General features: G+C 47.1%; 1 protein-coding gene across 1 annotated transcript in view; it reads right to left on the reverse strand.

The window, feature by feature from the left end:
* Positions 1–54: 54 nt before the first annotated feature.
* Bhmg1 (basic helix-loop-helix and HMG-box containing 1) overlaps positions 55–22,361 on the reverse strand; it is a 22,538-nt gene continuing 231 nt past the window's right edge. The window contains 14 exon segments of the mRNA XM_026777584.1: positions 55–297; positions 1,122–1,211; positions 1,751–2,001; positions 2,055–2,204; positions 2,962–3,014; positions 3,331–3,486; positions 4,005–4,111; positions 4,746–4,851; positions 5,829–6,065; positions 6,779–6,822; positions 6,824–6,857; positions 7,428–7,488; positions 7,861–8,007; positions 13,705–13,831. Coding sequence (XP_026633385.1) covers positions 129–297; positions 1,122–1,211; positions 1,751–2,001; positions 2,055–2,204; positions 2,962–3,014; positions 3,331–3,486; positions 4,005–4,111; positions 4,746–4,851; positions 5,829–6,065; positions 6,779–6,822; positions 6,824–6,857; positions 7,428–7,488; positions 7,861–8,007; positions 13,705–13,831 — 1,732 coding nt within the window. The 3' untranslated portion in view covers positions 55–128.

A 22,361-nucleotide genomic window follows, 5' to 3' on the forward strand; every position in this document is an offset into this window, starting at 1 on the left:
CCTCTCTGGTGCTGGGGGTGAGGGGCTGGGCAGGGGACCCTCAGTAGTGGCAGCTGAGGCCCAAAGGAAACAAACATTGGGGGACCTGGGAGCTAAGCAGATGGCAGACCCAGCAGGGGCTGCTCCTCTCACTGGCAGTGAGGGGAGGGCAGTAAAGCCAGGGCCAAAGGCACTTGGACCCTGTCAGCCATCAGCTGGTAGAAGGGCTTAGGGGTCTCCCCATCGTCGTCCTCACTGCTGGAGCTCTCCCGCTTCACAATGCGGTTGTGCTGGCGGCTGAACCTGCGTGCCTTAGTGCTGGGGACAGATGGAGGTTCCTCATTTCTGGCTCCTTGGTTCCTGCACAGCCCTCTGCCCCCAGCACTGACCAAACCTAGGTTTCAGGGAGCCAGAACACTCTTTGGTCCCATGGGGCCAATCTGTCTTTGGGGTGCCAGGTTCTGACACCTAAATTGGACCCTGCTGGGTGCTCTTCACAAACAGGATTTCGACTAGTTTGGAAATGGGCAAGAGGAAGCCCTTGAAGTTGGTGGAAGGGATAGAATTGGGGAAGGATGGCTAAGGCAAGAGAGAAAAGGCCAAGTGACAGGAAAATAACTGAGATGCTCTATGTGGCAAAGCTTAAATGGGAGGCAGTATGTCCAAGAACAGCAAAATTCATTCTCATTCCAGCTGCAGGTGACACTCTACCTGTCACCTCCCAGGTCATAAAACGTGTGACCCAGGGGCCTGGAGATAATCCGTGAGTAAGCACTTGCTCTGGGCATGAGTTTGAGTTGCCAGTATCCACATAAAGAGCTGAACCAAAAGCTTGCTGTCCAGGCATCCTGGCTGTAAAGGCCACTTCCCCATTAAATGGGAGGCCTTACCTCAAGGCAAAAAGCAAGAGAAAGACACCTGCTATCCTGTTCTGGCCTCTGCATGCATGTGCATGCGTGCACATACCACACACGCATGTGCATGCAGCACACATATACAAAGAAAAGGAATCTGTGTTTCACAAGTCCTCAGCCCAGGAAAGCCCCAACCTGTTAGTAAAGTCATGAGGCTCTGAGTGAGGGATGAGAGTCACAGGTTGGGGCCCTTGGTTCCCCCCACACCCTCTGGAAGGTACTTCTCACCAGTATGGTCTCCTTTCCTCCAGAGTCATCTCTCGCCACAGTTGAGCCAGGTCCTTAGTGGCAGCTGTGGATGCAATCCCAGGCCAGGCTCTGGGACAGGAAGGAGGAGGTCACAATGGCCACACCATGGTCCTTGGCCATCTTTCCTCTCCCACCAGCCTTCCAGTGTCCCATTTCACCCTCTGAAGACACAGATTTCCCCAAAAGCAAATGACCTGTAGCCACCACTTCACAGGCTCTCCCTACCACCCACAAACCTGTTCTTCCAGCAAAGCTCAGCCACCAGTGACAGGTTCAGGACTGGCACCTGATCTAAGTCAACCCCAAGGATGTTTAGAGATAAGACTTCTAGGGCATCCGGCAGGACTGAGCCTGAACCTCCTGAGGACAACCTGCTACCAGTGTGGCCCAGCATGTTGGAGATGACAGCTCAGGAGAGAGGGACAGGACTGATTCAGCCCAGAACCAAAGTTTTCTTGATGGTGACAGAAGCCAATTAATTTCCTTTTCTCTGGTGTCTCAAGTTTGAACTTGGGTCTGCTGCATGGCAGTGGGGCCACATGGTCTTAGGGTACACATGGGGATGGTAACCTCTTTATACCATTAAAAACCCGGGTGCCCTCACCCACCGAATGTAATGCTTCCGGTTCATCCTGCAGAACATGATGAAGCCATTAACACACTTTTTCTTCACCTGGCCAGGGCAGGCCTTTCTGCTCTCCTTGAGCTTCCCAGAGCCCTGGCTTGCTTGGACCTTCTTGGTCTTCTTGCCAGCTACTGGCAGGCCAGAAGACTGTCGAGTAGGTGTCCATGTGTAGTCTCTGTCCTCATCACTGGGGGTCTGTAAGCCCACATGGTTGGCCTGCTGCAGGACAGAAGACTGAGCAAGGGAGAAGACCCCTGTCCTCCCTGGGTGGGTGGCCACCCCCTCACCTCCTGTCCCCACAGGGACTCAGTGTCTGTGGACTCTGAACTGGAGCTGCAGCTAGACAGCACCTTGGTGTTCTCACTCAGCGACAGGTAGCAGTGGTCCAGTGAGACTGAGGACTGGAAGTTAGGTGGGGCTGTGGGTGTGTCCTGGACCTGATGAGGAAAACACTGACTATGGGATTCACAGAGCATCAGAAACAGTGCAGGTGAAACACGCTTATCTGTATCCACACCCCTGGAAACTCAGGAACTTCAACTCAAAGGTCTCAAGCAGGGCCTCATGACATCAATTCACACAGGAGGAAACAGACTAGAACAGGGACATAGGATGTCTCAGCTGGAGGATACAGGTGTCCCCTCCCACCTGCGTGGCCTCAGCACCAGTCCCTACTGACTGATTCTCCCTCCCTCCTGCTCCCTCCTGTGCTGAACTGGAGGCGAGAACAAAACTGGGTGACATCAGTGGAGTTTTCTTCATGAACTCCAGAACATGAGGCCGGAGATGAGACTACCCACTGGAGTAAACGCCATGCTCGAAGAATTGAAATTTATTTGGCCATAAAAATTGGTACACTCTTGTAATCCAATCTCTCTGAAGGTTGAGGCAGGAGGATTGATTTTGAGGCCAGTCTAGGATCCAAGAGCCCCTGTGTCATGCACAGGGACACATTAAACAAGCACATACTAAGCATCGTGGCTCCTCCATGAATGGTAAATCCCTGAAGGTGAGAGAAGTGTCCTGTCCCCACCCTGCTTGGGGAGTAGCTGTGATCTTAGCAGGCCCCTCTCAGGCTCCTCATGGGCAGCGGTAAGCTCAAAGGAGGATTGTGAGGACAGACTTGGTAATTCTTGGAAGGATGGAAGTGTGTGATGCTCATTAAGGGAGTCAAGCCAGGAAGATAGAACTTACCTTCTCTTGGGGGTCCTCCAGTTCACAGGCAGCAGGCAAAGGCTCCAAGAGACCTGTGAGCAGAGAACCAGCGGGACTAGGCACCTTTCTCACAGTACTCTGGCTATCCCCAGTCCCCTTCTCTGACTTTCTCCCCTTTGGGATTTCCTAGCCCATGTCCAAGTCTCACTCACAGGCCAGCTGTGAGTGTGACAATTTTCTGGAGCCTCCCCTTCACTACGTGGCCTAGTGGACCCTATGTTGGAGGAACTATGGGCCCTTCAAGGCCCTGTGAGAATCCACTGGGCCCATCTCAGACCCAAGTACTTGGTGGACAGGTGTCCCTATCTTTTATGAATGAATGAAGCTCCTCCCACTCTGGCAGCCCACCTTCAGTCAGAAAGTAGGTCTCGTCCTCCAGGACATGATCTGGCAGGATTTTGCTTGGGGAGCTGAAGAGGGAAGAGCTGAGTCCTAAGATCTCACTCAGGTAGTTCGTCTCATGCCAGGTATTGCTCTGGGAAGACTCCGAGGCCAGTGGGCTTCCTGAAAGGATCATGGCACTCAGGAGTGTGGTCAACCCCCAGTGCAGCAGCAGGTTTTGAGGGGATAATGTCAGACACTGGGGAAAGAAGACTACCATTCAGAGTCGTGGAGGTAGAGGAAATTAAGAGGCACAGTGCCTGGCAATACAGAAACAAAAAAGGAAAGATCATTGTTACACTGTGTCAAAGCCAGCAGCCTGATTGCAGTAACCCATAGCTCTGTTTAAAAAGTTCTATAGTGGCTGACTCATGAAAATAGGGATTGATTAGCAAAGTCTGGCATAGCAATCAGGGGGCAGAGTGATAATAAGCATAGTATGTTTGCTATCCCTGTGCCTAGCAGATCCCCAACCTTCTTCCTGCTTTTCTCTGCCATAGACAGGCTCCAAAGCCACAGAGAAACCCTGTCTCGAAAAAGCAAGCAAACAAACAAACAAACAAACAAACAAAAACATAGAAACCCTCTGGAGAGGAAGGTTCAGAAGGTTCACAGCCTACAAGAAGAGGAGTTGTAATCACCATTGGGGCTGTCTTCTGAGGTCCACGCAGGAAGCCAAGGGTCAGTGTCTGGGGTTTCTTTGTGTGTCTCACTGGAAGTACACAAGAATAGCTTCTGCCTGTGAGAGCTGGAGTCATAGGAAGACACATAGCCCCGGGATGAACTCAGCTGTGATTGTGGAGCTCACATGGGCCACTCCATGCAACCCCAGGGGATTTAATCAGTCTTTAGGGAAAATGAGTTGGTAAGCAGATGCTGACACAGAGGGGACCCCACGGAGGAAGTGTTCCAGGGAAGACCAGAGGGCACATCGGAGAGGGTAGTTTCCCACGTAAATCAGAGAGGCAGATGCTCCAAGTAGAGGGACCAGAGCAGCAAACTCAGAGCAGGTAGTGTGAAGACTGGAGATTTGTGCTGCTCAGTGGAAGGCTCATGGTAAAGGCAAGAGAGGGCTGACATGGTGAGAGAGGTCACATTCTCCAATGCCAGGGAAGAGGTTTGGGCTGTATCTTGGATCAGCCCCACTGATACAGTCACGGTCTGTAGTAGAGAAGCCCTCAATGGATGAGAATAGGCTGGGATGGGGAAAGAGGCAAGAAGATCAATGGGTAACAATCCAGACCTTCGTGAGAGTCTGCACCAGCCAGAACACAACTGGACCTAGGGTGCCATTTAGGGGACTCTGGCAGAGAACGTAAATCAATCTCTCACACTCCTCAGATACCTCAGCTCCAGCCACTGACACCCCAGGGTGTCCTTACCTGAGATAGGGCTCTGCTTTGGTGAGGAAACAGGACCTCTGATCTCTGCTCTGAGCCTTGATGTCAGTGTCAAGCTCACCATCCTGGGTCCCTGCACCCCAATCACCTGGAGGAGGGGTGTCAGAATAAGGTGACTATGACTGCATATGGGCTAGATTCCAAGGCTCCAAGACAGGGAGAAAGAAGGGGACCAGACTCTGCCACCAGTCTTCTTCCTCCTATACCCAAACAAGAGCCCAAGTCATCGCAGCACTTGCTCACACCTCTATCTATCAGAAGCTGCACTGACGATCATCAGATCCTTAACATGGAATAACAATGCCATGACAACAGGGATGGCCACAAGTGTGGCTGGCTCTGACCTACCCCTGCACATCTTGTACTGAAGTACAATGCAGTAGACCCTAATGGGTTGTCCCAGTCACTGCTACATGAATGTCTAGCCCAAGTCATATAGCTAGCAGGAAGTGATGCAGCTCTGGGACCACGGCATTCTATCACCTCAGAAATTCTGGGGGCCCAGGAAATGTGGGTGATTCCATCACTGGACTGAGAATTTTGTCACTACTGTGTCACAAGCACCAACAAGTTATGGCCTGGCCTAGAGGAGGTACGTTAACAATAGGGAGCATGATGGAGAACTGGGCACTCTGAGGCCTCAGAGCTAGTGCAAGGCCAAGGCTTGCATTCCTGTCGCTCTTCTGTCCTTTTTAGAGAATTCCACCCCTACTCCCCTCTGGTACAGTGACAGGGCCAAGTGACAGTCTGACTTCTTCAGAGAAGCCCAGTAGGCTTATGCTCCCCTATCCCCAGGCTTGAGACCTGAAGCTTACACACAGGGTGACCTGATCCTGCCCCTCCCTTATAGTCCCCTACATAAGAAAGGAAAGCTGTGGGTGAAGCCCCATGACAAGAGACGCAGTGTCATCCCACTCGGTGATGTATGCCTTGTTGCTAGGACTGTCCAGGAGGAAATCTGTGAAGAAGCACACAAATACACACGTACATGTACACACACAGTGGGGGGCAGAGAAGAACACATGCAAATAAAACAGTAAGTTCCTGCTGAGGAAAGGCACCAACTTATGATGTCATAGGCAACAATATTCTGAGCCATGTCCAAGTACACCAGCTGGGTCCCTCCTCCATCACTTTCTGACAGGGATAGTGCAGATGTGGGGTGGGTGCCAGGGCTGAAGTCTCTTGGGTAGGTGGCACCTTCCCTGTTTTCTTCTTTCTGACCTGGGTTTACAGTGACCAAATTTTCAGGCTGATTCAAAGCCAGAGAGCGGTGAGGCTTCTGGGGCCAGGTTGGGCGCTCTGAGAGAATAGAGACAGAGTCAGGGGGCTTGGTGAGAACACTGGGATGCCTCAGAATTTGGCCCAAGGAGAGAACTCTTCTGTTCTGCACTGTCACATTCCAGAGCACTGCCTGGCTTGGCCACTTACCAGCACCCCAGGTGTGCCCAGCTCCTCAAGTAGAGCTTACTGAGCCAACTCGGTCTATGTAACTTTGAGCTCTAACAGCATGATGCATAGTTGGTGTGATATTCCACACCCAAAAGACACCAGCTTTCTGGGTGTATGGTACACACTTAGGAAGTTTCTAAGTACCTGAAGTAATTCCAATGTGCAGCCATGGATCTTCCTTCAACTCTGTCTCCCCTATGCCCTAGTTCAAGGACAGTAAATGATAACAGCAGCATCCTCCTTGGGCCTTGCCAGTGCTTCTGATATAAGCACAGCTTGGCAATGTCTGCCCGGGCTTTTCTGTAACCTTGAGAGGGCATGAACTGGTAACTGTCCCAGTGAGGAAGAAATGAAGGTCCAGAGGAAAGCATGCCACCCTAGACCTCAGCACCCCCTAGGAAGGTCTGGGAGTCTACTACTCAGGCACAGACTGACAAGGCCTAGCTCAGTGTGTCCCTACAGGAGGAAACTATGCTACATCAGCAGCTCCCTGTCCTGCCTCCAGAGATCACATGTACCTGACACTCAGGTGAACTTCTTCTTTCGAGGTCTGGAGCAGGTGCCCCAAAGGTACGACTTCTGATGGCTGGAGGGAGTGGAGTGTCTGCTGGGTTGGGCCGGCAGATGGGTTCCGACCCAGCCCTGGGAGTGGAGAAGGGGGCAGATCAGAGCCCACTCTCCATCCTGGACATCGTTTTCCTCCCAGACAAGGCTTTCCAACCCTGGAGGTGGGAAGGTTTTCAGACAGGCTTTACAAATAAGGAAACTGAGGTCTATGGATGCACAGCCATGAGGTCAAACACAGGGACGTAGGTGTGTCATCCCAGCATTTGGGAGGCTGAGGCAGAAGGGTTACTGCAAGTTCAAAGTCAGTCTGGGCTATACAGAAAGACTGTCTCAATAACAAAACAACAAAGAAGAAGAGGAGGAGAAAGAAAAATAAAAACAAAAGTAAATTAATCTGAGCAGGATATTTCCTGGTTCAGTCTTCTAATAGTTCTCATCTCTACCCCTCTGCTCTGCCCTACAGACCTCTTCCCCTGCTCTAGCCTTTGTGCCCCCAGCCTCTTCTTCCTGCCAGAGTATTTCACACCAGCCACTGTACAGTGCTGGGTAGCTGTATGCTGTAACCACTATGTTGTTTCTCTGTTTTAATACATTTGATTCCCATAGCACACAAAAGAGGGAAGTTCTGGGGGGCTCCCAATTTACGGATTGTAGGACTGAAGCCCAGAGAGGCTATGGTCATGGCAGAGTCTGAATCAGGATCTGGCTTGGAAAAGACATGCATCAACCTGCTCAGCACTGTATCTTCTCCAGCCACATCTCCTGCCTGTCCCTAAACATTCTATGGTTCCTCACGCCCACATGCTCTTTGGTCAGAGTGGTTCTGCAGTTTGGCAGGGTGCTGTCCTTGAAGGCCAAGCTCTCCAGCTTCCTTCTCAAAACACAGTGTCCATGTTTTGCTTTGTTTCCTCTGTAGGCTACGCTGGACTAGAACTCACTATGTGGCCTAGGCTGGCCTCTGGATGCTGCAGTAACAAGTGTGAGCCATCACATGAGGCTCTCCTGCAGCACCTTGCTTACCTCTCTGCTGTAGACACCTCCCTCAGGAAGGAGAAGACGGCCGATCAGTTTCCCTGACAGCCAGAAAAGCATGTTGGAGGTGGAACTGCTTACCCACAAATCCACCTTTGCTATCGCTGTTGTGGAGCTTGAGCAAAGCCTGGACCACATCAATGCATCTCTGGAGGTAGTGGATGTAGTGCAGGACACGCAGCAGGATCTCCTTCTGCACAGAGACAGGGTGGAGAGTGGGGCACCTTGCCCACCTGACCTCTTGACTCCATAAGAGGCAGAGGTAGCAGGATTGTGAGTTGGAAGCCAGTCTAGGGTACAATCTGTAAGACCCTGACTTATATAAGCTTCAGGGCCCAGAACAGTGTAAGACTCCTGGGAACAGAGACAGGAAGTACCTCACAGCCTACCCTCCACACATACCCTAGTAGGCTTATTGGCAGACACTCACCTATTCTGCTGTCTAGCCCCTACTTTGTCCTAGAGAGCCAGCTGAAGACTGAGGCTGAACACTAATGGGGTTTGGAAACCTAAGGAGGCAGAGCTGGAATCTGACCAGGGCAGCCTGCCTCCTGGTCCCAGTTACTGGCATATACTCCTCAGCTTCTGGCCCCAGGCCTTTTGCTCATACTTACCTCCCGATCTGGGTCCCCTCTTCTTCCTTCTTCTCCCCACAAGCCCCCTCACCTGCCTGCTCCTCCTCTGAACTTCAGCATGGCCCCTTTCTCTTCTGACCATCTGGCCTAGGCGGGGTCAGCTTCCCACATTCCAGTGCTTTCTAATAGCCTGGACACGGCTTTCTGCTTTCTGTTGCCACGTTCTTCTCTCTCTTTGACCTTGAGCTAGCTGAGGCAAGACTTTAGCTAACTTATTTTTATATTGCAAAGGCAGATATGGAGAGGTGGCTCATCCAGGGGCTTTTAAAGAAGTAGATTTCTCACAGCAATCAGCAGGGTGCTTCCGGCCAGTGGGCAAACACCACCTGCCTCACCAATGCCACTAAATACCTCCTGAACTGCTGCGGAAGACACAAAACTAAAAACCAATATAAAAATCATCAGCCAAACATGCTGGAACACTCCTGTAATCCCAGTACTCAGAAATCTGAGGCAGGAGGATTGTGTATTCCAGGACAAGACAGGTTATATAGCAAGACCACATAGAAACAGAGACAAGAAGAAGACAGAGAGAGAACACCTCCTGCCATCCACCCTTCCAGACACATGCACACCACACACTCTCTCTCACATGATTTTTCTTAGTCAATGTTTGAATGAAATTGTCTTCAAGGGAGTCTCAAGGGACTGAAAAAGAAAAGTGCACTCAGGAGGTAGATCTCTGAGTTTGAGCCCAGCCTGGTATACAGAGCAAGTCCCAGGACAGCCAAGGCTAAACAGTGAAACCCTATCTCAAAACAAAACAAAACAAAACAAAAAGGCCCCCACCGGAAAAAAAAAAGAAATGAAAGGAAAAGAAAGAGAACAAAGCTGTGAGTGGAGCACTGAGCAGGTGTCTCTTAGACTGGCACTGAAGTCTTTATAGCTGTGAAGGGCTGTACACACATGCTCCATGCAGAGTTGGTTAGGTTCCATCCCTGATTTCAAAATAGAAGGCTGTTTCTGTTTTTCTGTTTTGTTTATGGAGAAAGTCTCATTGTGTACCTCAGGCTGGCCTCAAACTCGTGATCCACCTGCTTAGCCTCCAAGTGTTGGAATTATAGACATGGGCTCCATACCCAGCTAGAAGGCTCAGTTTTGGTGCTTTAGTAACATGACCTGGCAGCTACAACTAGAAGGTGAAACTTCAGAGACCATTTCAAGCTATAATAGGTCTTAAAACTGTCACAACAGAGAAGTCATCCAACAAGCATCTACTGAACACTGAGTGACTGAATGACTGAAGGCTTTTAGAGTGATGTATTCTCATCCATTCTCGTTCCCTCTCTCCCCACAACCTCTCTCTCTTAGCTCCTTGCCCCTTGGGTATTTCTAGGCAATCTGTTCCTTTAGGAATTTCTTTATTTTTAATTAAACACATAGGTTTTTGTTGCTGTTGTTGTGTTGTTCTGTTTTTTTTTTTAAAAAAAAAGCAGTATCTCACTATGTAACTCTGTCTATGTAGACCAGGCTAGCCTTGAACCCACAGCGATCTACTTGCTTCTACCTTTGAGTGCTGGGATTAAAGGTGTGTGCCACCATACCTGGCCTTCTTCATGATTTCTTTCTTTCGTTTTTTTTAAAGATTTATTTATTTATTATGTATACAGTGTTCTGTCTGTCTGTATGCTTGCTGGCCGGAAGAGCGAGATGACTGTGAACCACCATGTGGTTGCTGGGAATTGAACTCAGGACCTCTGAAAGAGCAGTTAGTGCTCTTTACCTCTGAGTCTTCTCTCCAGCCCTCTTCATGATTTCTTAAACCAAAGGGTGAGCATGTCTAGGGGCTAGAGAGTTGGTTCTGCAGTTAAGAGTATTTGCTGCTCTAGCAGAGGACCTGGGTTTGTTTTCCAACACTGATATGGGGGCTCACAACTCTCTGTAGCTCTTATGGCAGCTGATCTGACAGCATCTCCTGACCTTCACAGGTGCCAGGAACACACGTGATATACATACATGCATTCAGTCAAAACATTCATACATATAAAATAGAATAAATAGACATAAGAGCTTTTTTTTAAGTGAGCATATTGCTCCACACCTTTAATCCTAGCACTCAGGAGGCAGAGATAGATAGATCTCTGAGTTTGAGGCCAGCCTGGTCTACACAGGGAGTTCCAGGACAGCCAGGGCTACACAAAGAATCCCTGTTCCAACAGCCCCCCAAAAAAACATGAGCATGTCCATACATCTCTCACAGCCTTGCTAGGTGTGGTGGCATAAGCCTATAATCACAACACCAGAAGCTGAGGATTGCTATTAGTTTGAGGCCACTCTGGGCTATAAAGCAAGTACCAAGCCAAGTAGGACCACATAGTAAGACCTTGTCTCAAACTGTAAAAAGAAGGTAAGCCTGTGAGATGGCTTAGCAGGGAAAGGCACCTGCCTGACATCCTGCATTTGGTCCCTCAAGTCCATAGGAGAGAACTGACTCCCACAATTGTGTCATGATATTTGCACCAAATAAATAACTTAAAACTTTAAAGATGGAGGCATATTTAAGATATTCAACATTTGATGTCTGAGTCCAGGAATTCACAGTAAACTGGGAACAACAGTGATCAATCAATATCTGCTCTAGGCTGTATGCTAGGAGTAGAGTCATCCTTTGGAGGCTTTACCCTGGATTGGAAAGTCAGTGGCCCAGAGAGAGTGGGGGGGGGGCAGGGGTCCTGAGCAGAGGAGAGGATACATGGTAGAGAAGTCAGCTGAATGGGCTGGTGAGGGCAAACCAATGAGTCAGAGGGTGAAAGTACTTGGTGTACAGGCCTGATGAGCTGAGCTCCATCCCCAGATTCCACTGTGAAGGAGAGAACTGACTCCCAAAAATTGTTCTTTGGCCTCTGTAAACATGCCAAGACATGTTTCCCCCTTTCTCTCTCTCACACACATTAATGATTTTTTTAAAACAGAAAGTAGGCCAGGCATGGTAGTGCACATCTTTAATCCCAGCACCCAGGAAGCAGAAGTAAATGAATCTCTGAATTCAAGACCAACATGGTCTACAGAGAGAGAGAGTTCCAGGTCATCCAGGGACACACAGAGAAACCCTATCTTGAAAAACCAAAAATAAATAAATAAATAAGTACATTAATAATAATAAATAATAATAAAACAAAACAGAGAGAAGTAGAAGGAAACCAGGCCTGATGATACAGGCTCATAATCCTAGCCACTCAGGAGGAAGACACAAAGGATTGCAAGTTAAGGCCAACCAAGACGACAGAGTGAGCTCAAGGTCAGGCTAGCAGCTTAGTAAGATCTTGTCTCAGGAATAAGTATAGTTCAGTGAAGAGTATTTATATAGTATGCACAAGGCCCTAGTTCTAATGGATCATCAGATAAAAGCTCTAGCTGATCTTCTGGAGGGCTCAGGTTTGATTCCAAGTACCCAAGGATGGCTCATAACCACCTCCAGCGGATCCAACACCTCTTCTGTTACTGTCACACATGCAGGGAAAACACCCGTGCACATAAAAAATTAAAATAATTTAAAGATTAAAAAAAAGTAGACAGCCTTAGAGATAATTCCAAAGGAGATGACCATCTTGTACATTATAAAATGCTAGACTCATTCCTTGTGGACAAGAACTGTGTCTGTCTCTTCCCTGGTTTCCCAGAAACGTGTGATAGTACCTATACATAGCAAATATGCACTTGCTTGAGGACATAGAAAAATCCCCCCATAGTCACATCCTAGTCTCAAAGGCAGCCACATCCTAGTTCCATGCCTTTGAATAGGCTGCCTTATAGGGCAAGGGGACTTTACAGATGTCATTGAGTTAAGGATCTGGAGATGGAGAGATTACTTGAGATTACCCACGTGAGTCTGGTGCAGTCATGAGGATCTTTGTAAGAGGGAGGCAGGAGGATCAAAGGTGGGGAGACCATATGAGAACAAAGAAGCACTGAAGAGACTTTGTTGATAGTTTGCAAGCAGTGTGAGGCCTTTGCAAATTGCAAAAGGAAAAGAAATGAATTCTCCTGAGTCTGTCTGTCTGTCTGTTTGTCTGTCTCTCTCTCTCTCTGAACCCAGGGCCTTCTGTGTCCAAGGCAAGCCTTTACCACTGAACTACCCTCCCCAGTCCTCTATTTTACATTTGTATTTTGAAACAAGGTCTCACTAAGCTGTCCATGCTGTTTTGAACTCACTCTGTAGCCCAGACAGGCCTTGAACTTGCAGTTCTCTTGCCTCAGCCTCCCAGGTGCCAGAAAGAAAGGCATGTAAAACTAGGCCACACTTTTTATCTTCCCTGTGCACTTTACCCCCATCCTCAAGGATGAAATCTAGAACCTTGCACAAGTCAGACAAGAACTCTGTTGCTAAACTACAGGTCTTTCAGTACTGTTTAGGAACAGAACTTATATTTTCTTTGTTTTTTGAGACAGAGTTTCTCTGTGTATCCCTAGAAGTCCTTAAACTCACTCTATAGACCAGGTTACCCTTAAATTCCCAGAGATCACCTGTCTCTGCTTACTGAGTGCTGAGATTTAAACCCTGTCCCACCAGGCCTGGCTTACTCTTTCCTTTTTTTAACTGAGAACCTGGGGCTGAGAGAGACTGAGGAGTCTCAGACAGCAGCTGAGAGAGCTGGAAGGCTCCTGCTCTGCTGTATGACCTCTGCTTCTACTTTTTCTCTCCTAGTTCCCTTTCCTCTTTCTCTGTGTATGTGCATGTTCATGTGGGTGCCAGTGTGCACATGCATGTAGAGGTCAGAGGTCATCTTCAGTGTCATTCCTCAGAGGCTGTCCACTGTCAGGTTTTTTTTTTTCTTTCTTATTTTTTTAAATTTTCTTTTATTTTTGGAAACAGGGTCTCTCAATGTGACCTGGGTCACTGCCAGATTAGTCTAGGTTGGTTGACCAATACAAGCATGCACTAAGACACCTCATGGATGCATGGCTTTCTGTGGTTTCTGGGACTGGCGCTAAGGTTCTCATGCTTGAGTAATGAGTGCTGACTGTGCTGTCTCCAGCCCCTGCTCCACCTACCTCACCTCTTATCCTGAAAGAATCGCGCAGGGCTGGGGGTATAGCTCAGTGGTACAGAACTCCCTGACCTTGGGCAAGGAACTGGCTTAAGAAAAAAAAATCCTGGTGGGATCATGAACTCCCAGAAATTCCTGCTCAGAGCTAGACCACCCCTGTTTCAAGTCCATCACTGAGAGAGCCTGCATGGATTTCCCAAGAGAGGCCCACACTTATTGCTCAGACATCCTTCCTCCCTCCTGCCTCATCTCCTTTAGTCCCCACACCTTGGTATGCTTCTTGTTTCTGGTCGTCATGGTCACAGGGATCAGCAGGGCCAGTTCTCGAAGCTTGTTTGTGTGGTTCTTCTTATCCTTCCTGTTTGGGGATGAGAGCTAGTTTTGGTTAAGACGTCTAAAATTAAACCTAGCTTTTGGAGACAAGGTAATGTGATCATATTGCCTTAGCCTCTCAAGTGCTAACATTCCAGGCATGAGCCACCACATCTAGCTTTAAAGGTTTGCCATCTGCCCCCAAACCTTTGGTCTAATACCAAGGCTACATGAGACCTTGTCTCAATAAACAAACAAATAAATACCCCCCCAAACCCTAAAGAATTAGCAGTAAACTGGAGATAGTGATGCATGCTTTTAATCCCAGAACTTGGGAGGCAGAGGCAGGTGGATCTCTGTGAGTTTGAGGCTAGCCTGTTTTACAAAGTGAGTTCCAGGCCAGTCAGAGCTACACAGAGAAACCCTGTCTCGAAAAACCAACTATATCTTTTTCATCCATTCATTCAGCAATTAGTTAGTGAGCATCCACTCTGTGGCAGAAATTGTGAGGACAGGGCAAGAGTATAAAGAGCAAATAGTTCTTCTGGAGCTGAGGGTATAGCTGGAGGTAAGGACCTCAACCACAGTTACACAAACATAAAACAGCAACTCGGATCAGAATGAGGGGTTCACTACAAATGAAAATGTGGGGTCACTTGCTGAATAATTAAGATCTTCAAGATTAAGAAAGTAAATCATTAAACTCATTATTTAGGTCTTTTTATTCTATGTGTGTATGTGTTAGTTTTGGAGACAGGGTCTCTCAGTATACCTGAAACTCACAGAAATAGTTAGGCTGCCTGGCCTAATCTCAAAGCCCTAGCTCCATCTCCCCTGTACTTGTTTGTATTTGTGGGTGCTAGAGATCTCATCTCATATCCTTAACCTTGCATGCAAAGCACTGTACTAATCCAGCCACCCAGCACCCAATTGTTGGAAATTTTAAACACTAGGCCCTGTGTGAATGACTGCACAAGTCAAACACCCCTCAAGGCTGGCTCTGATGGCAGGTAAAGGAGAGGTGCTGTTTGGTTGTGAATGTTGTAATAGCAGGTTTTGACCTACAAAATAAGGGGCTTGTGACCTAGAACTCCAGACTAACCAGTGACGTCTTTTCCTTTGGAACTAAATCTGGCAAGAACCTAGTCTAGAGGATGAGAGCAGGTGAGAAGAAACAGAAAATACTCCAGATAGAGGAAACCTTTGCAAAGGCCCTGTGGCATAAAGGAGTAGGGGGAACTCAAGAAAAATAAAACCCAAGCACTGGAGCTCAGCAAGCAAAAGGGACAAGGCTGGAGGAGGCATCTTGGGTGAAACAGAGACCTGTAGTATTACAGTACAAAGGAGTTTTATCTCCATTCTAAGATCTATGAAAAGCACTTAAAGGGCTTCCCGTAGTAGACAGCACCCTTAGTTCACTTCTTCAAATGTTGGTAAACACAGAGACCACACACACTAGTCATCTGAATTGAAGAATGAAGAAGAAAATATCATAAATGGTTTCCAAGTGACCTCTTCACTGATTGCCATTTTGAGGTGTGCTGTCCTTGGGCACATTGTGCTACCTAGGATGGCCTCAAATTTCTGGGCTCACATGACCTTCTGCCTTGGCCTCCTCTGTAGCTGAGACCAGTAGTGTGTTCAGGGTTTTCATTATTATGTTAGCCAAACCAGATTTTCTTTCTTTCTTTCTTTCTTTCTTTCTTTCTTTCTTTCTTTCTTTCTTTCTTCCCTTTTCTTTTCTTTTAGAGACAGGGTCTGTTATAGATAGCTTAGGTTGGCTTTGAGTTTCTCTATGTAGTGAAAGGTGGCCTTGAACTACTACTACTTCTTCCTTTTTTTCTTTGAGAAAGGGTTTCTCTGTGTAACCCCAGTTGTCCTGGAACTTGCTCTGTAGATCAAGCTGTAAGACCTGGAACTCACAGAAATCTGCCTGCTTCTGCCTCCTGAGTGCTGGGATTAAAGGCATGCACACCACTACCCAGAGGACTTTATTTTGAAAGAAAATCTGGTGTTTGATCAGCACACATAAACCCCTGGTTCAATTCTCAATACTGAAAACAAAAGATAAATATAATAAGTAAATCCTCCAAATCACCAATTGCCGGTCCTGTTATTTACCTATTTATGCATGTGTACAATACCTGAGTGTGTAAATCCAATGTCTTCCTGAGTCACTCCCCACTTATGTTTTCAGACAGTCTCCTCAAGCTGGAGCTCACTGGTGTAGCTGGACTGGCTGGTCAGTAAGGCCCGTAAGAATCATCCTGTCTCTCCCTCCCCCGTGCTGAAATTATAGGCATGTGCTGCTGCATGTCTTCTCCATGTGGGTCCAGGAGATCAGAATTACACCCTCACGCTTTGCATGGCAAGCACTTTGTCCACTGAGCTATCTTTCTGATCTTATTTATTTACTTGCATGGTTTGTACCTATAATCCCAGCACTTGAGAGTGTATGGCAGGAGGACTCTAATGAATTTAAGACCAACCTAGGATAGACCTACAGCTTGTCTCAAAAAAAAAAAAAAACCTGAAAAAAAAGAGGGTGTAATCATTTCTCAGAATGTGTTAGGGGTAAGGGATGGTAGATAATGAGACACATAGATTATTGAATGACTTGTTGATAATTGCTGTTTTTGCTTCACCAATATCCCATTCCCCTTCCCTGAAAATAGTACCTCAATTGTCCTTTGGGAAGCCTCTCTACTCTCTGTTCAAGTTTTCCAGAGAAACTGACCCTATTTTCCCCTTTAAAAAGGAGCACAGAACCAAGGTATATCTAAGAAGTTAGCATGATGGACTCAATAAATCTTGAAAAGAGCCTCTTTGGGATGATCCAGCAGGCAGGATATGGACTGAGCAGCTAGGAGTCATCTTGCCCTCCCCTAAAGAGAGTCTGCTTGATAAGAAAGATAGAGCCAAGGCAAGCAGAGCCCTATCAACACCATTCAACCCTTGTCAGGGACTAGCCATGCCCTGGGGCCCCTAAATTTTTGTTTAAATGATCCAGCAAATACCCTTTTATACCTAAGCTAGTTTTCTACTCACTGCAACCAAGAGTCTTTTACTGTAAAGATTCCCTCATCTAAAAAGGGGGCAACAAGAGTCTAAACTGTTGATTACTAAGGTTCCAGGAAGCTAAGCTACAGAATACATGATTCTTCATTTTCTTCATGGTGCTCCTTCTGAGAAGTACCTACTACACAGAGGACCAGAGCAAGGAGGTGCTTAACTGTGAGGTTCTTAATAAATGAATGAGGATTGAATTGATATCCATTAAGGGGAAGGCAGAACAGGGAAAGATGAACTTCGACTGCTTTTAATTTGTCCAGACTGGATGGATGGAGAGGAATCCAATCCAACTTTCAATCTGCTTTTCAAATTCTTACAGCTCAGTGGTAAAGGGTTGTCTATCACGTACGTGGTCCTGAAGGCTGTTTCAGTATTTCCTCTCACCCCACAACACCCAAAAGATTCCTAACATTTCATAAGTGTTTTACAGGTGGATGAATAACCAAAAAATTAGAGGGGCTGGAGAGATGGCTCAGCAATTAACAGCACTTGCTGCTCTTACAGAGACTCCAGGTTGCAATCCCAGCACCCACAAAATGGCTCACAGCACTTGTAATGCCAGGTCTAGGGTGATCTGGTGCTTTCTCCTGGCCCCCACAGGCAGTGAATGCACAAAACAAAAAATTAAAAAAGAGGGTCAGAATGGGAGCTGTGGATATAGTATAGTGATTTAAAAAAAAAAATTCCTTAGTACCTCACACCACAAGATCCTGGATTCATACCCAGTACGGGAAAAACAAACAAACAAACAAACAAACAGAAAAACCCAAGAACATCAATGCCTGAAATCAACTCAGAATCCTCTCTGGGAAATGGTGGGAATATTCGCCTCTGTTTCTTTGTCAAGATTGCTGTAATGGTCAGTAGATACAATTAAAGGATAAACAAACAGTCTGGAAACAGTGTTTAGTAGCATTGTTTTGTTACTATTATTCTATTCAAACCAAGCTGCTAAACTGAGGACGGGAAAACTATTACCTGTCAGAAGGACTCAAAGAACTATCTCTGAGCTCATCAGGAAAAATCAAGTATTTGCCGGAACCCAACATCTGCAGAGGGAAACAAACTGTTAGTGCTCTTCAGGACTCCAGAATGAATGGGGCAAATGGTGCACACCCTTCCCCACCCCCATGGTGTATCTTTAAAAGCACCTGAAAAAAGATCCTAAAATAAGACATAACTATGGGCACAAGAATCTAAATTAAAACTATAAACTCTAAATAGAGGAACACAAATTCCAAATGATAAATTTAAGCTCCTAAACTTTGGATCTAAAACTAAACCCAGCAAATTCCCAGACATTGATCTCAGAATTTAGACATCAATAATGGGATGCCAAAGTCTGAAATACAAACTGTCCAGTCTGAAAACTGTGGCTTGAGACCTCTAGAAGAGTGGGTTGGGGCTGAGACACAGTCTGTCTGTGTAGCTCTGGCTGTCCTAGAATTCACTATGTAGATCAGGCTGCACTTGTACTCACAGAGATTCACCTGGCTCTACCCCTCCCAGTTACATGGTGATATTAATAGATGAAAACTGACTTTAAAATCCCAAAGTGAGAGCTGGATAAATGGATTTATGGTTAAGAGCACTGACTGCTTTTCCAGGGTATTTGGATTTGGTTCCAAGCACCCACAGCATAGTGTCTCACAACTATCTCTAGCTCGAGTTCTAGGAGGTCTAATATCTTCTTCTGACCTACCCCAGCAACTCTATGTATGTATGCATACATGGATCCATGCAGGCATAACACAAAAAAATAATTAAAAAAATAACCCCAAAGTGAACCAGGCTTGGCAGTTTCATACCTTTAATATCAGGACCCAGAGGCTGGGTGGTGGTGGCGCACGCCTTTAATCCCAGCACTCCCGAGGCAGAGGCAGGTGGATCTCTGTGAGTTCAAGGCCAGCCTGGTCTACAAGAGCTAGTTCCAGGACAGGAACCAAAGCTACAGGGAAACCCTGTCTCGAAAAAACAAAAACAAAACAAAGCAACAACAACAGAAAATATATCAGGACTCAGGAAGCAGAAGCAGATTTCTCTGAGTTCCAGGCCATCCATAGTGAGACCCTCTCTCAATCTCAAACAACAACAAACAGACAGACAGACAGACAAAAAAAAAAAAAAAACCAACGAGAATAGCCTCCCAAGAAGTTAAGAGAACAATATAGGTTCCTTGTATCAACCAGGTGGTTATACCTTTCAGAGTTACAGAATAAAAAAAAAAAAACCAACGAGAGAGAGAGAGAGAGAGAGAAGACCAATAAATAAATTCCAATGTGAGGGCTAAATCCCCCAAAGGTGCTTCCAAACCTTTAAACCCTGAAAATCTGATACTGAAATACTGGATTGCAAACTGTTGACTATTGACCCTCAAATAGGACCCTAAGCCTAATACCAAGATCACAAACCACAAACTTTTTTTCTTGACAGGGTCTCTCCATATTCTAGCTCAGGCGTATGTAGTGCAGACTGGACTCCAGCTTAACAAGATTGTATGTGTGATTTACCACAGCCAGCTCAAATCACAAGTCTTAATGCTGAAAAGCCCAAACTCTATAGGAAGACTATACAGGATTCTTTAAAATTAACCTCAACCCCACCCCACCCCCGAAAAGTATTTCATGTCCTACAATAAATATCTGCAGACTCCAAAACTATCCTTTCAGATCCTCAAATTGTTATCTTCTTAGAAAAACCTAGATATTGAGCCAGACGTTGGTGATGTAGGCCTTTAATCCCAGTGCTCGGGAGGCAGAGGCAGGGGAATCTCTGTGAGTTAAGGTTAGCCTGGTCTACACAGAGAGTTCCAGGACAAGCTCCAAAGCTACACAGAGAAACTCTGTCTCGAAAAACGAAAAAAAATAAGAAAGAAAGAAAGAAAGAAAGAAAGAAAAGAAAAGAAAGAAAAAGAAAACCTAGATCTCACGAGCGCTTCTACTGGAATCTAGAACCCTAAACTGGTGCCTCTATTCAATGCATAAGAGGACAACTCTAGGCCTTAAAACGAGTTCTCAAAGACCCAAACTGTGCCCAACCCAAGATCCTACTTTCATACCTCAATAGACTCCATTGGGACCAGAAAAGCCTCAAATTAGATCTCTGACTCTCCAGAGGTGAACTCTGGAACCTCAAATTAAGATTCCCATACCTCCTGTCTTCAAGATTCCAAAAGCCGAGCCTCGAGCCTCGAACAGGAGACTCCACGTCTCCAGCACCACTCAGAAAGAACTTTCTGGAAATGCAGATTCAGCACCCCCACACACACACCCACACACACACCTAGGCCTAGCTTCACACCTGCTTCAGCTCTGTGGTCCTGCTCCACTCTGTCCCAAAGGAGGCCATCGCCACAAGGTGCGACTCTGGGCACTCCAGGCTCCCCGCTACCCTGGCCAGCTAGTGCCCGGGCATCCGCCGCCCCACACCCTTTGGTCACCAACACCTGCCTCAAGACTTGCAAAATGGCGTTAAGGCTCCACTTCTGCCTTGACGCTGGGCCCACGCTTGGGTGGCCCAATGGTGATGACAATGGGCTGTCGCGGGTCCCAGGGATGCCGACCGGCGAGGCGCAGGCCGAGCGAGGAATGGCAGGGGCGAGGCTGACGCGCGAATTCGCTCCTGAGTCAAGGCCACGCCCCTCCACGTTCCCGCCACGCGGTGCCAGGCAGAGAGGGCGTTAGAAAAGGGCTGTGCAGCGAAGGCCCATGTGCATGCGCACCTGAGGCAGGACACCGTCGGAGCTCTGCACGTGCTCCAGCTCCCGCGCTCAGAGTGCCAGCCAATCAGCTCTAGCTCCACTACCCGCCTTTTCCTCAGGTCACGCCCCGTCGCATTGCCCCGCCCCCTGACCATTCGCCTTGGCTAGTAGCGGGACTTGACAGGTCTCCGGAAGAGTGAGATGCCAGTGCTCCCCCTGCTGGCCCTCCTGTGCCCCGGTCCCGCCCTTTCCCTTCAGCGCGTGGCTAATTAAAGACCATGGTGTGCCAGGCACCTTGCTCAGGCTTGTAATTTTGCCAGCTTTCCTTGAAATAAGCCTTTGTAGACCTGAAGGAGATGCCAGTTCCTGTAAATGCAAACAAAGAAACCTTTTACGTGTCTGTGTGTGGGTCAGGTCTTGCTATGTAACCCAGGCTTGCCTAGTACTTATGATCTTTCTGCCTCAGGGGCAAGAATGCAAGGAGTGCACCACCACATCAGACTAAGAGCTATACTAGTCGTTATTTTAACATTATGTATATTAAATATTATGTATGCATGGGTGCGTGTGGAGGAGGTGTGTGCATGTCAGTGCAGGTGTCCCCAAAGGCATCAGATCCCCCTAGAGCTTGAGTTACAGACAGCTGTGAACGGTCCAGTGTGGGTGCTGGAAGCAAATCCAGGTACTCTGCAAGACTGATATATGCTCTTAACTGCTGAAAAAATCTTTCCAGGCTAATGTGTTTATCTTTATTTTTTGACATAGGGTGTCATACATAACTCAGTATGTAGGTAGACCAGGCTAGCCTCAACTCAGGAAGATCTGCCAATCTCTGCCTCCCGAGTGGTGGGGTTAAAGGTGTGCACCACCACGGTCGTCCCGAACAGTACAATGTAAGTAAAGGCCCCTGCTGCCAATCCTCACGACCTGAAACTCATAGTGGAAGGAGAGAAATCAACTCCTGAAAGTCGTCCTCTAGGCTTCACACCCACTCAAATAAAGAAAATAACATTCTCATATACACGAACACGGGGACTGTGTGGACTCTTCAGACGTTTTCTAGCCCCCAGCAATGACAAGTACCTGGGGTAAACTCTCTCGGCTCACAGTACTTTCCATTCATGATGTGGACAGAGGGGCTTGATCTACAGTCACCTTAACTTTTAGTAATTTGGGATTATTCTTACGAGGGTTGTTCAAAGTGGTCAAAAAGCATGAACTATTCACACAATACTGTGCTAGCGCCTAATCAAGGTGCATAAATCCGTAAAGACTCCTGCCCTTCTGGATGCACTGATCTACCTGGGATACAAACCGTCTCATAGTGCCAGGGCTTTCCTCGATCCAATAACTTATTTTTCCCATTTGGGAATTAGGAGGTGGTGGTAGGTGAAAGTGGTGAGGTGAGAGATGGAGGTGAAATTCGAATGGGAGGGAAAGTCTGGGAAAATTCATTTATTGATTGATTGATTGATTGAGATAGAGTTTCTCTGTGTAACAGCCCTAGTTTGAACTCGCTCTGTAGACCAGGCTGGCCTCGAACTCACAGAGATGCACCTGCCTCTCCTTCCAAGTACTGGGATTAAAGGCATGAGCCACACCATATAATATTTAATAACAGCATTTAATATTGTTAAATAACATATTATAAATTGTTAAATAAACCAATAATTTTTTTTCTTTCTCAACTCTTTATCCCTCACTAACATTCCTTTGAAGTAGCCTTAATTCCCTTTTCAAGGGCCTCGAGCCAAAATGGAGACAGCTGGACTCTATTTCCCAGAGAGCCTTGCTGGTGAGTTATCTGCGCCTGCGCAGCTGTGTGTGTGTGTGTGTGTGT

This window comes from Microtus ochrogaster, unplaced genomic scaffold, assembly GCF_000317375.1.
Source record: "Microtus ochrogaster isolate Prairie Vole_2 unplaced genomic scaffold, MicOch1.0 UNK74, whole genome shotgun sequence".
In the NCBI taxonomy this organism is placed as follows: domain Eukaryota; kingdom Metazoa; phylum Chordata; class Mammalia; order Rodentia; family Cricetidae; genus Microtus; species Microtus ochrogaster.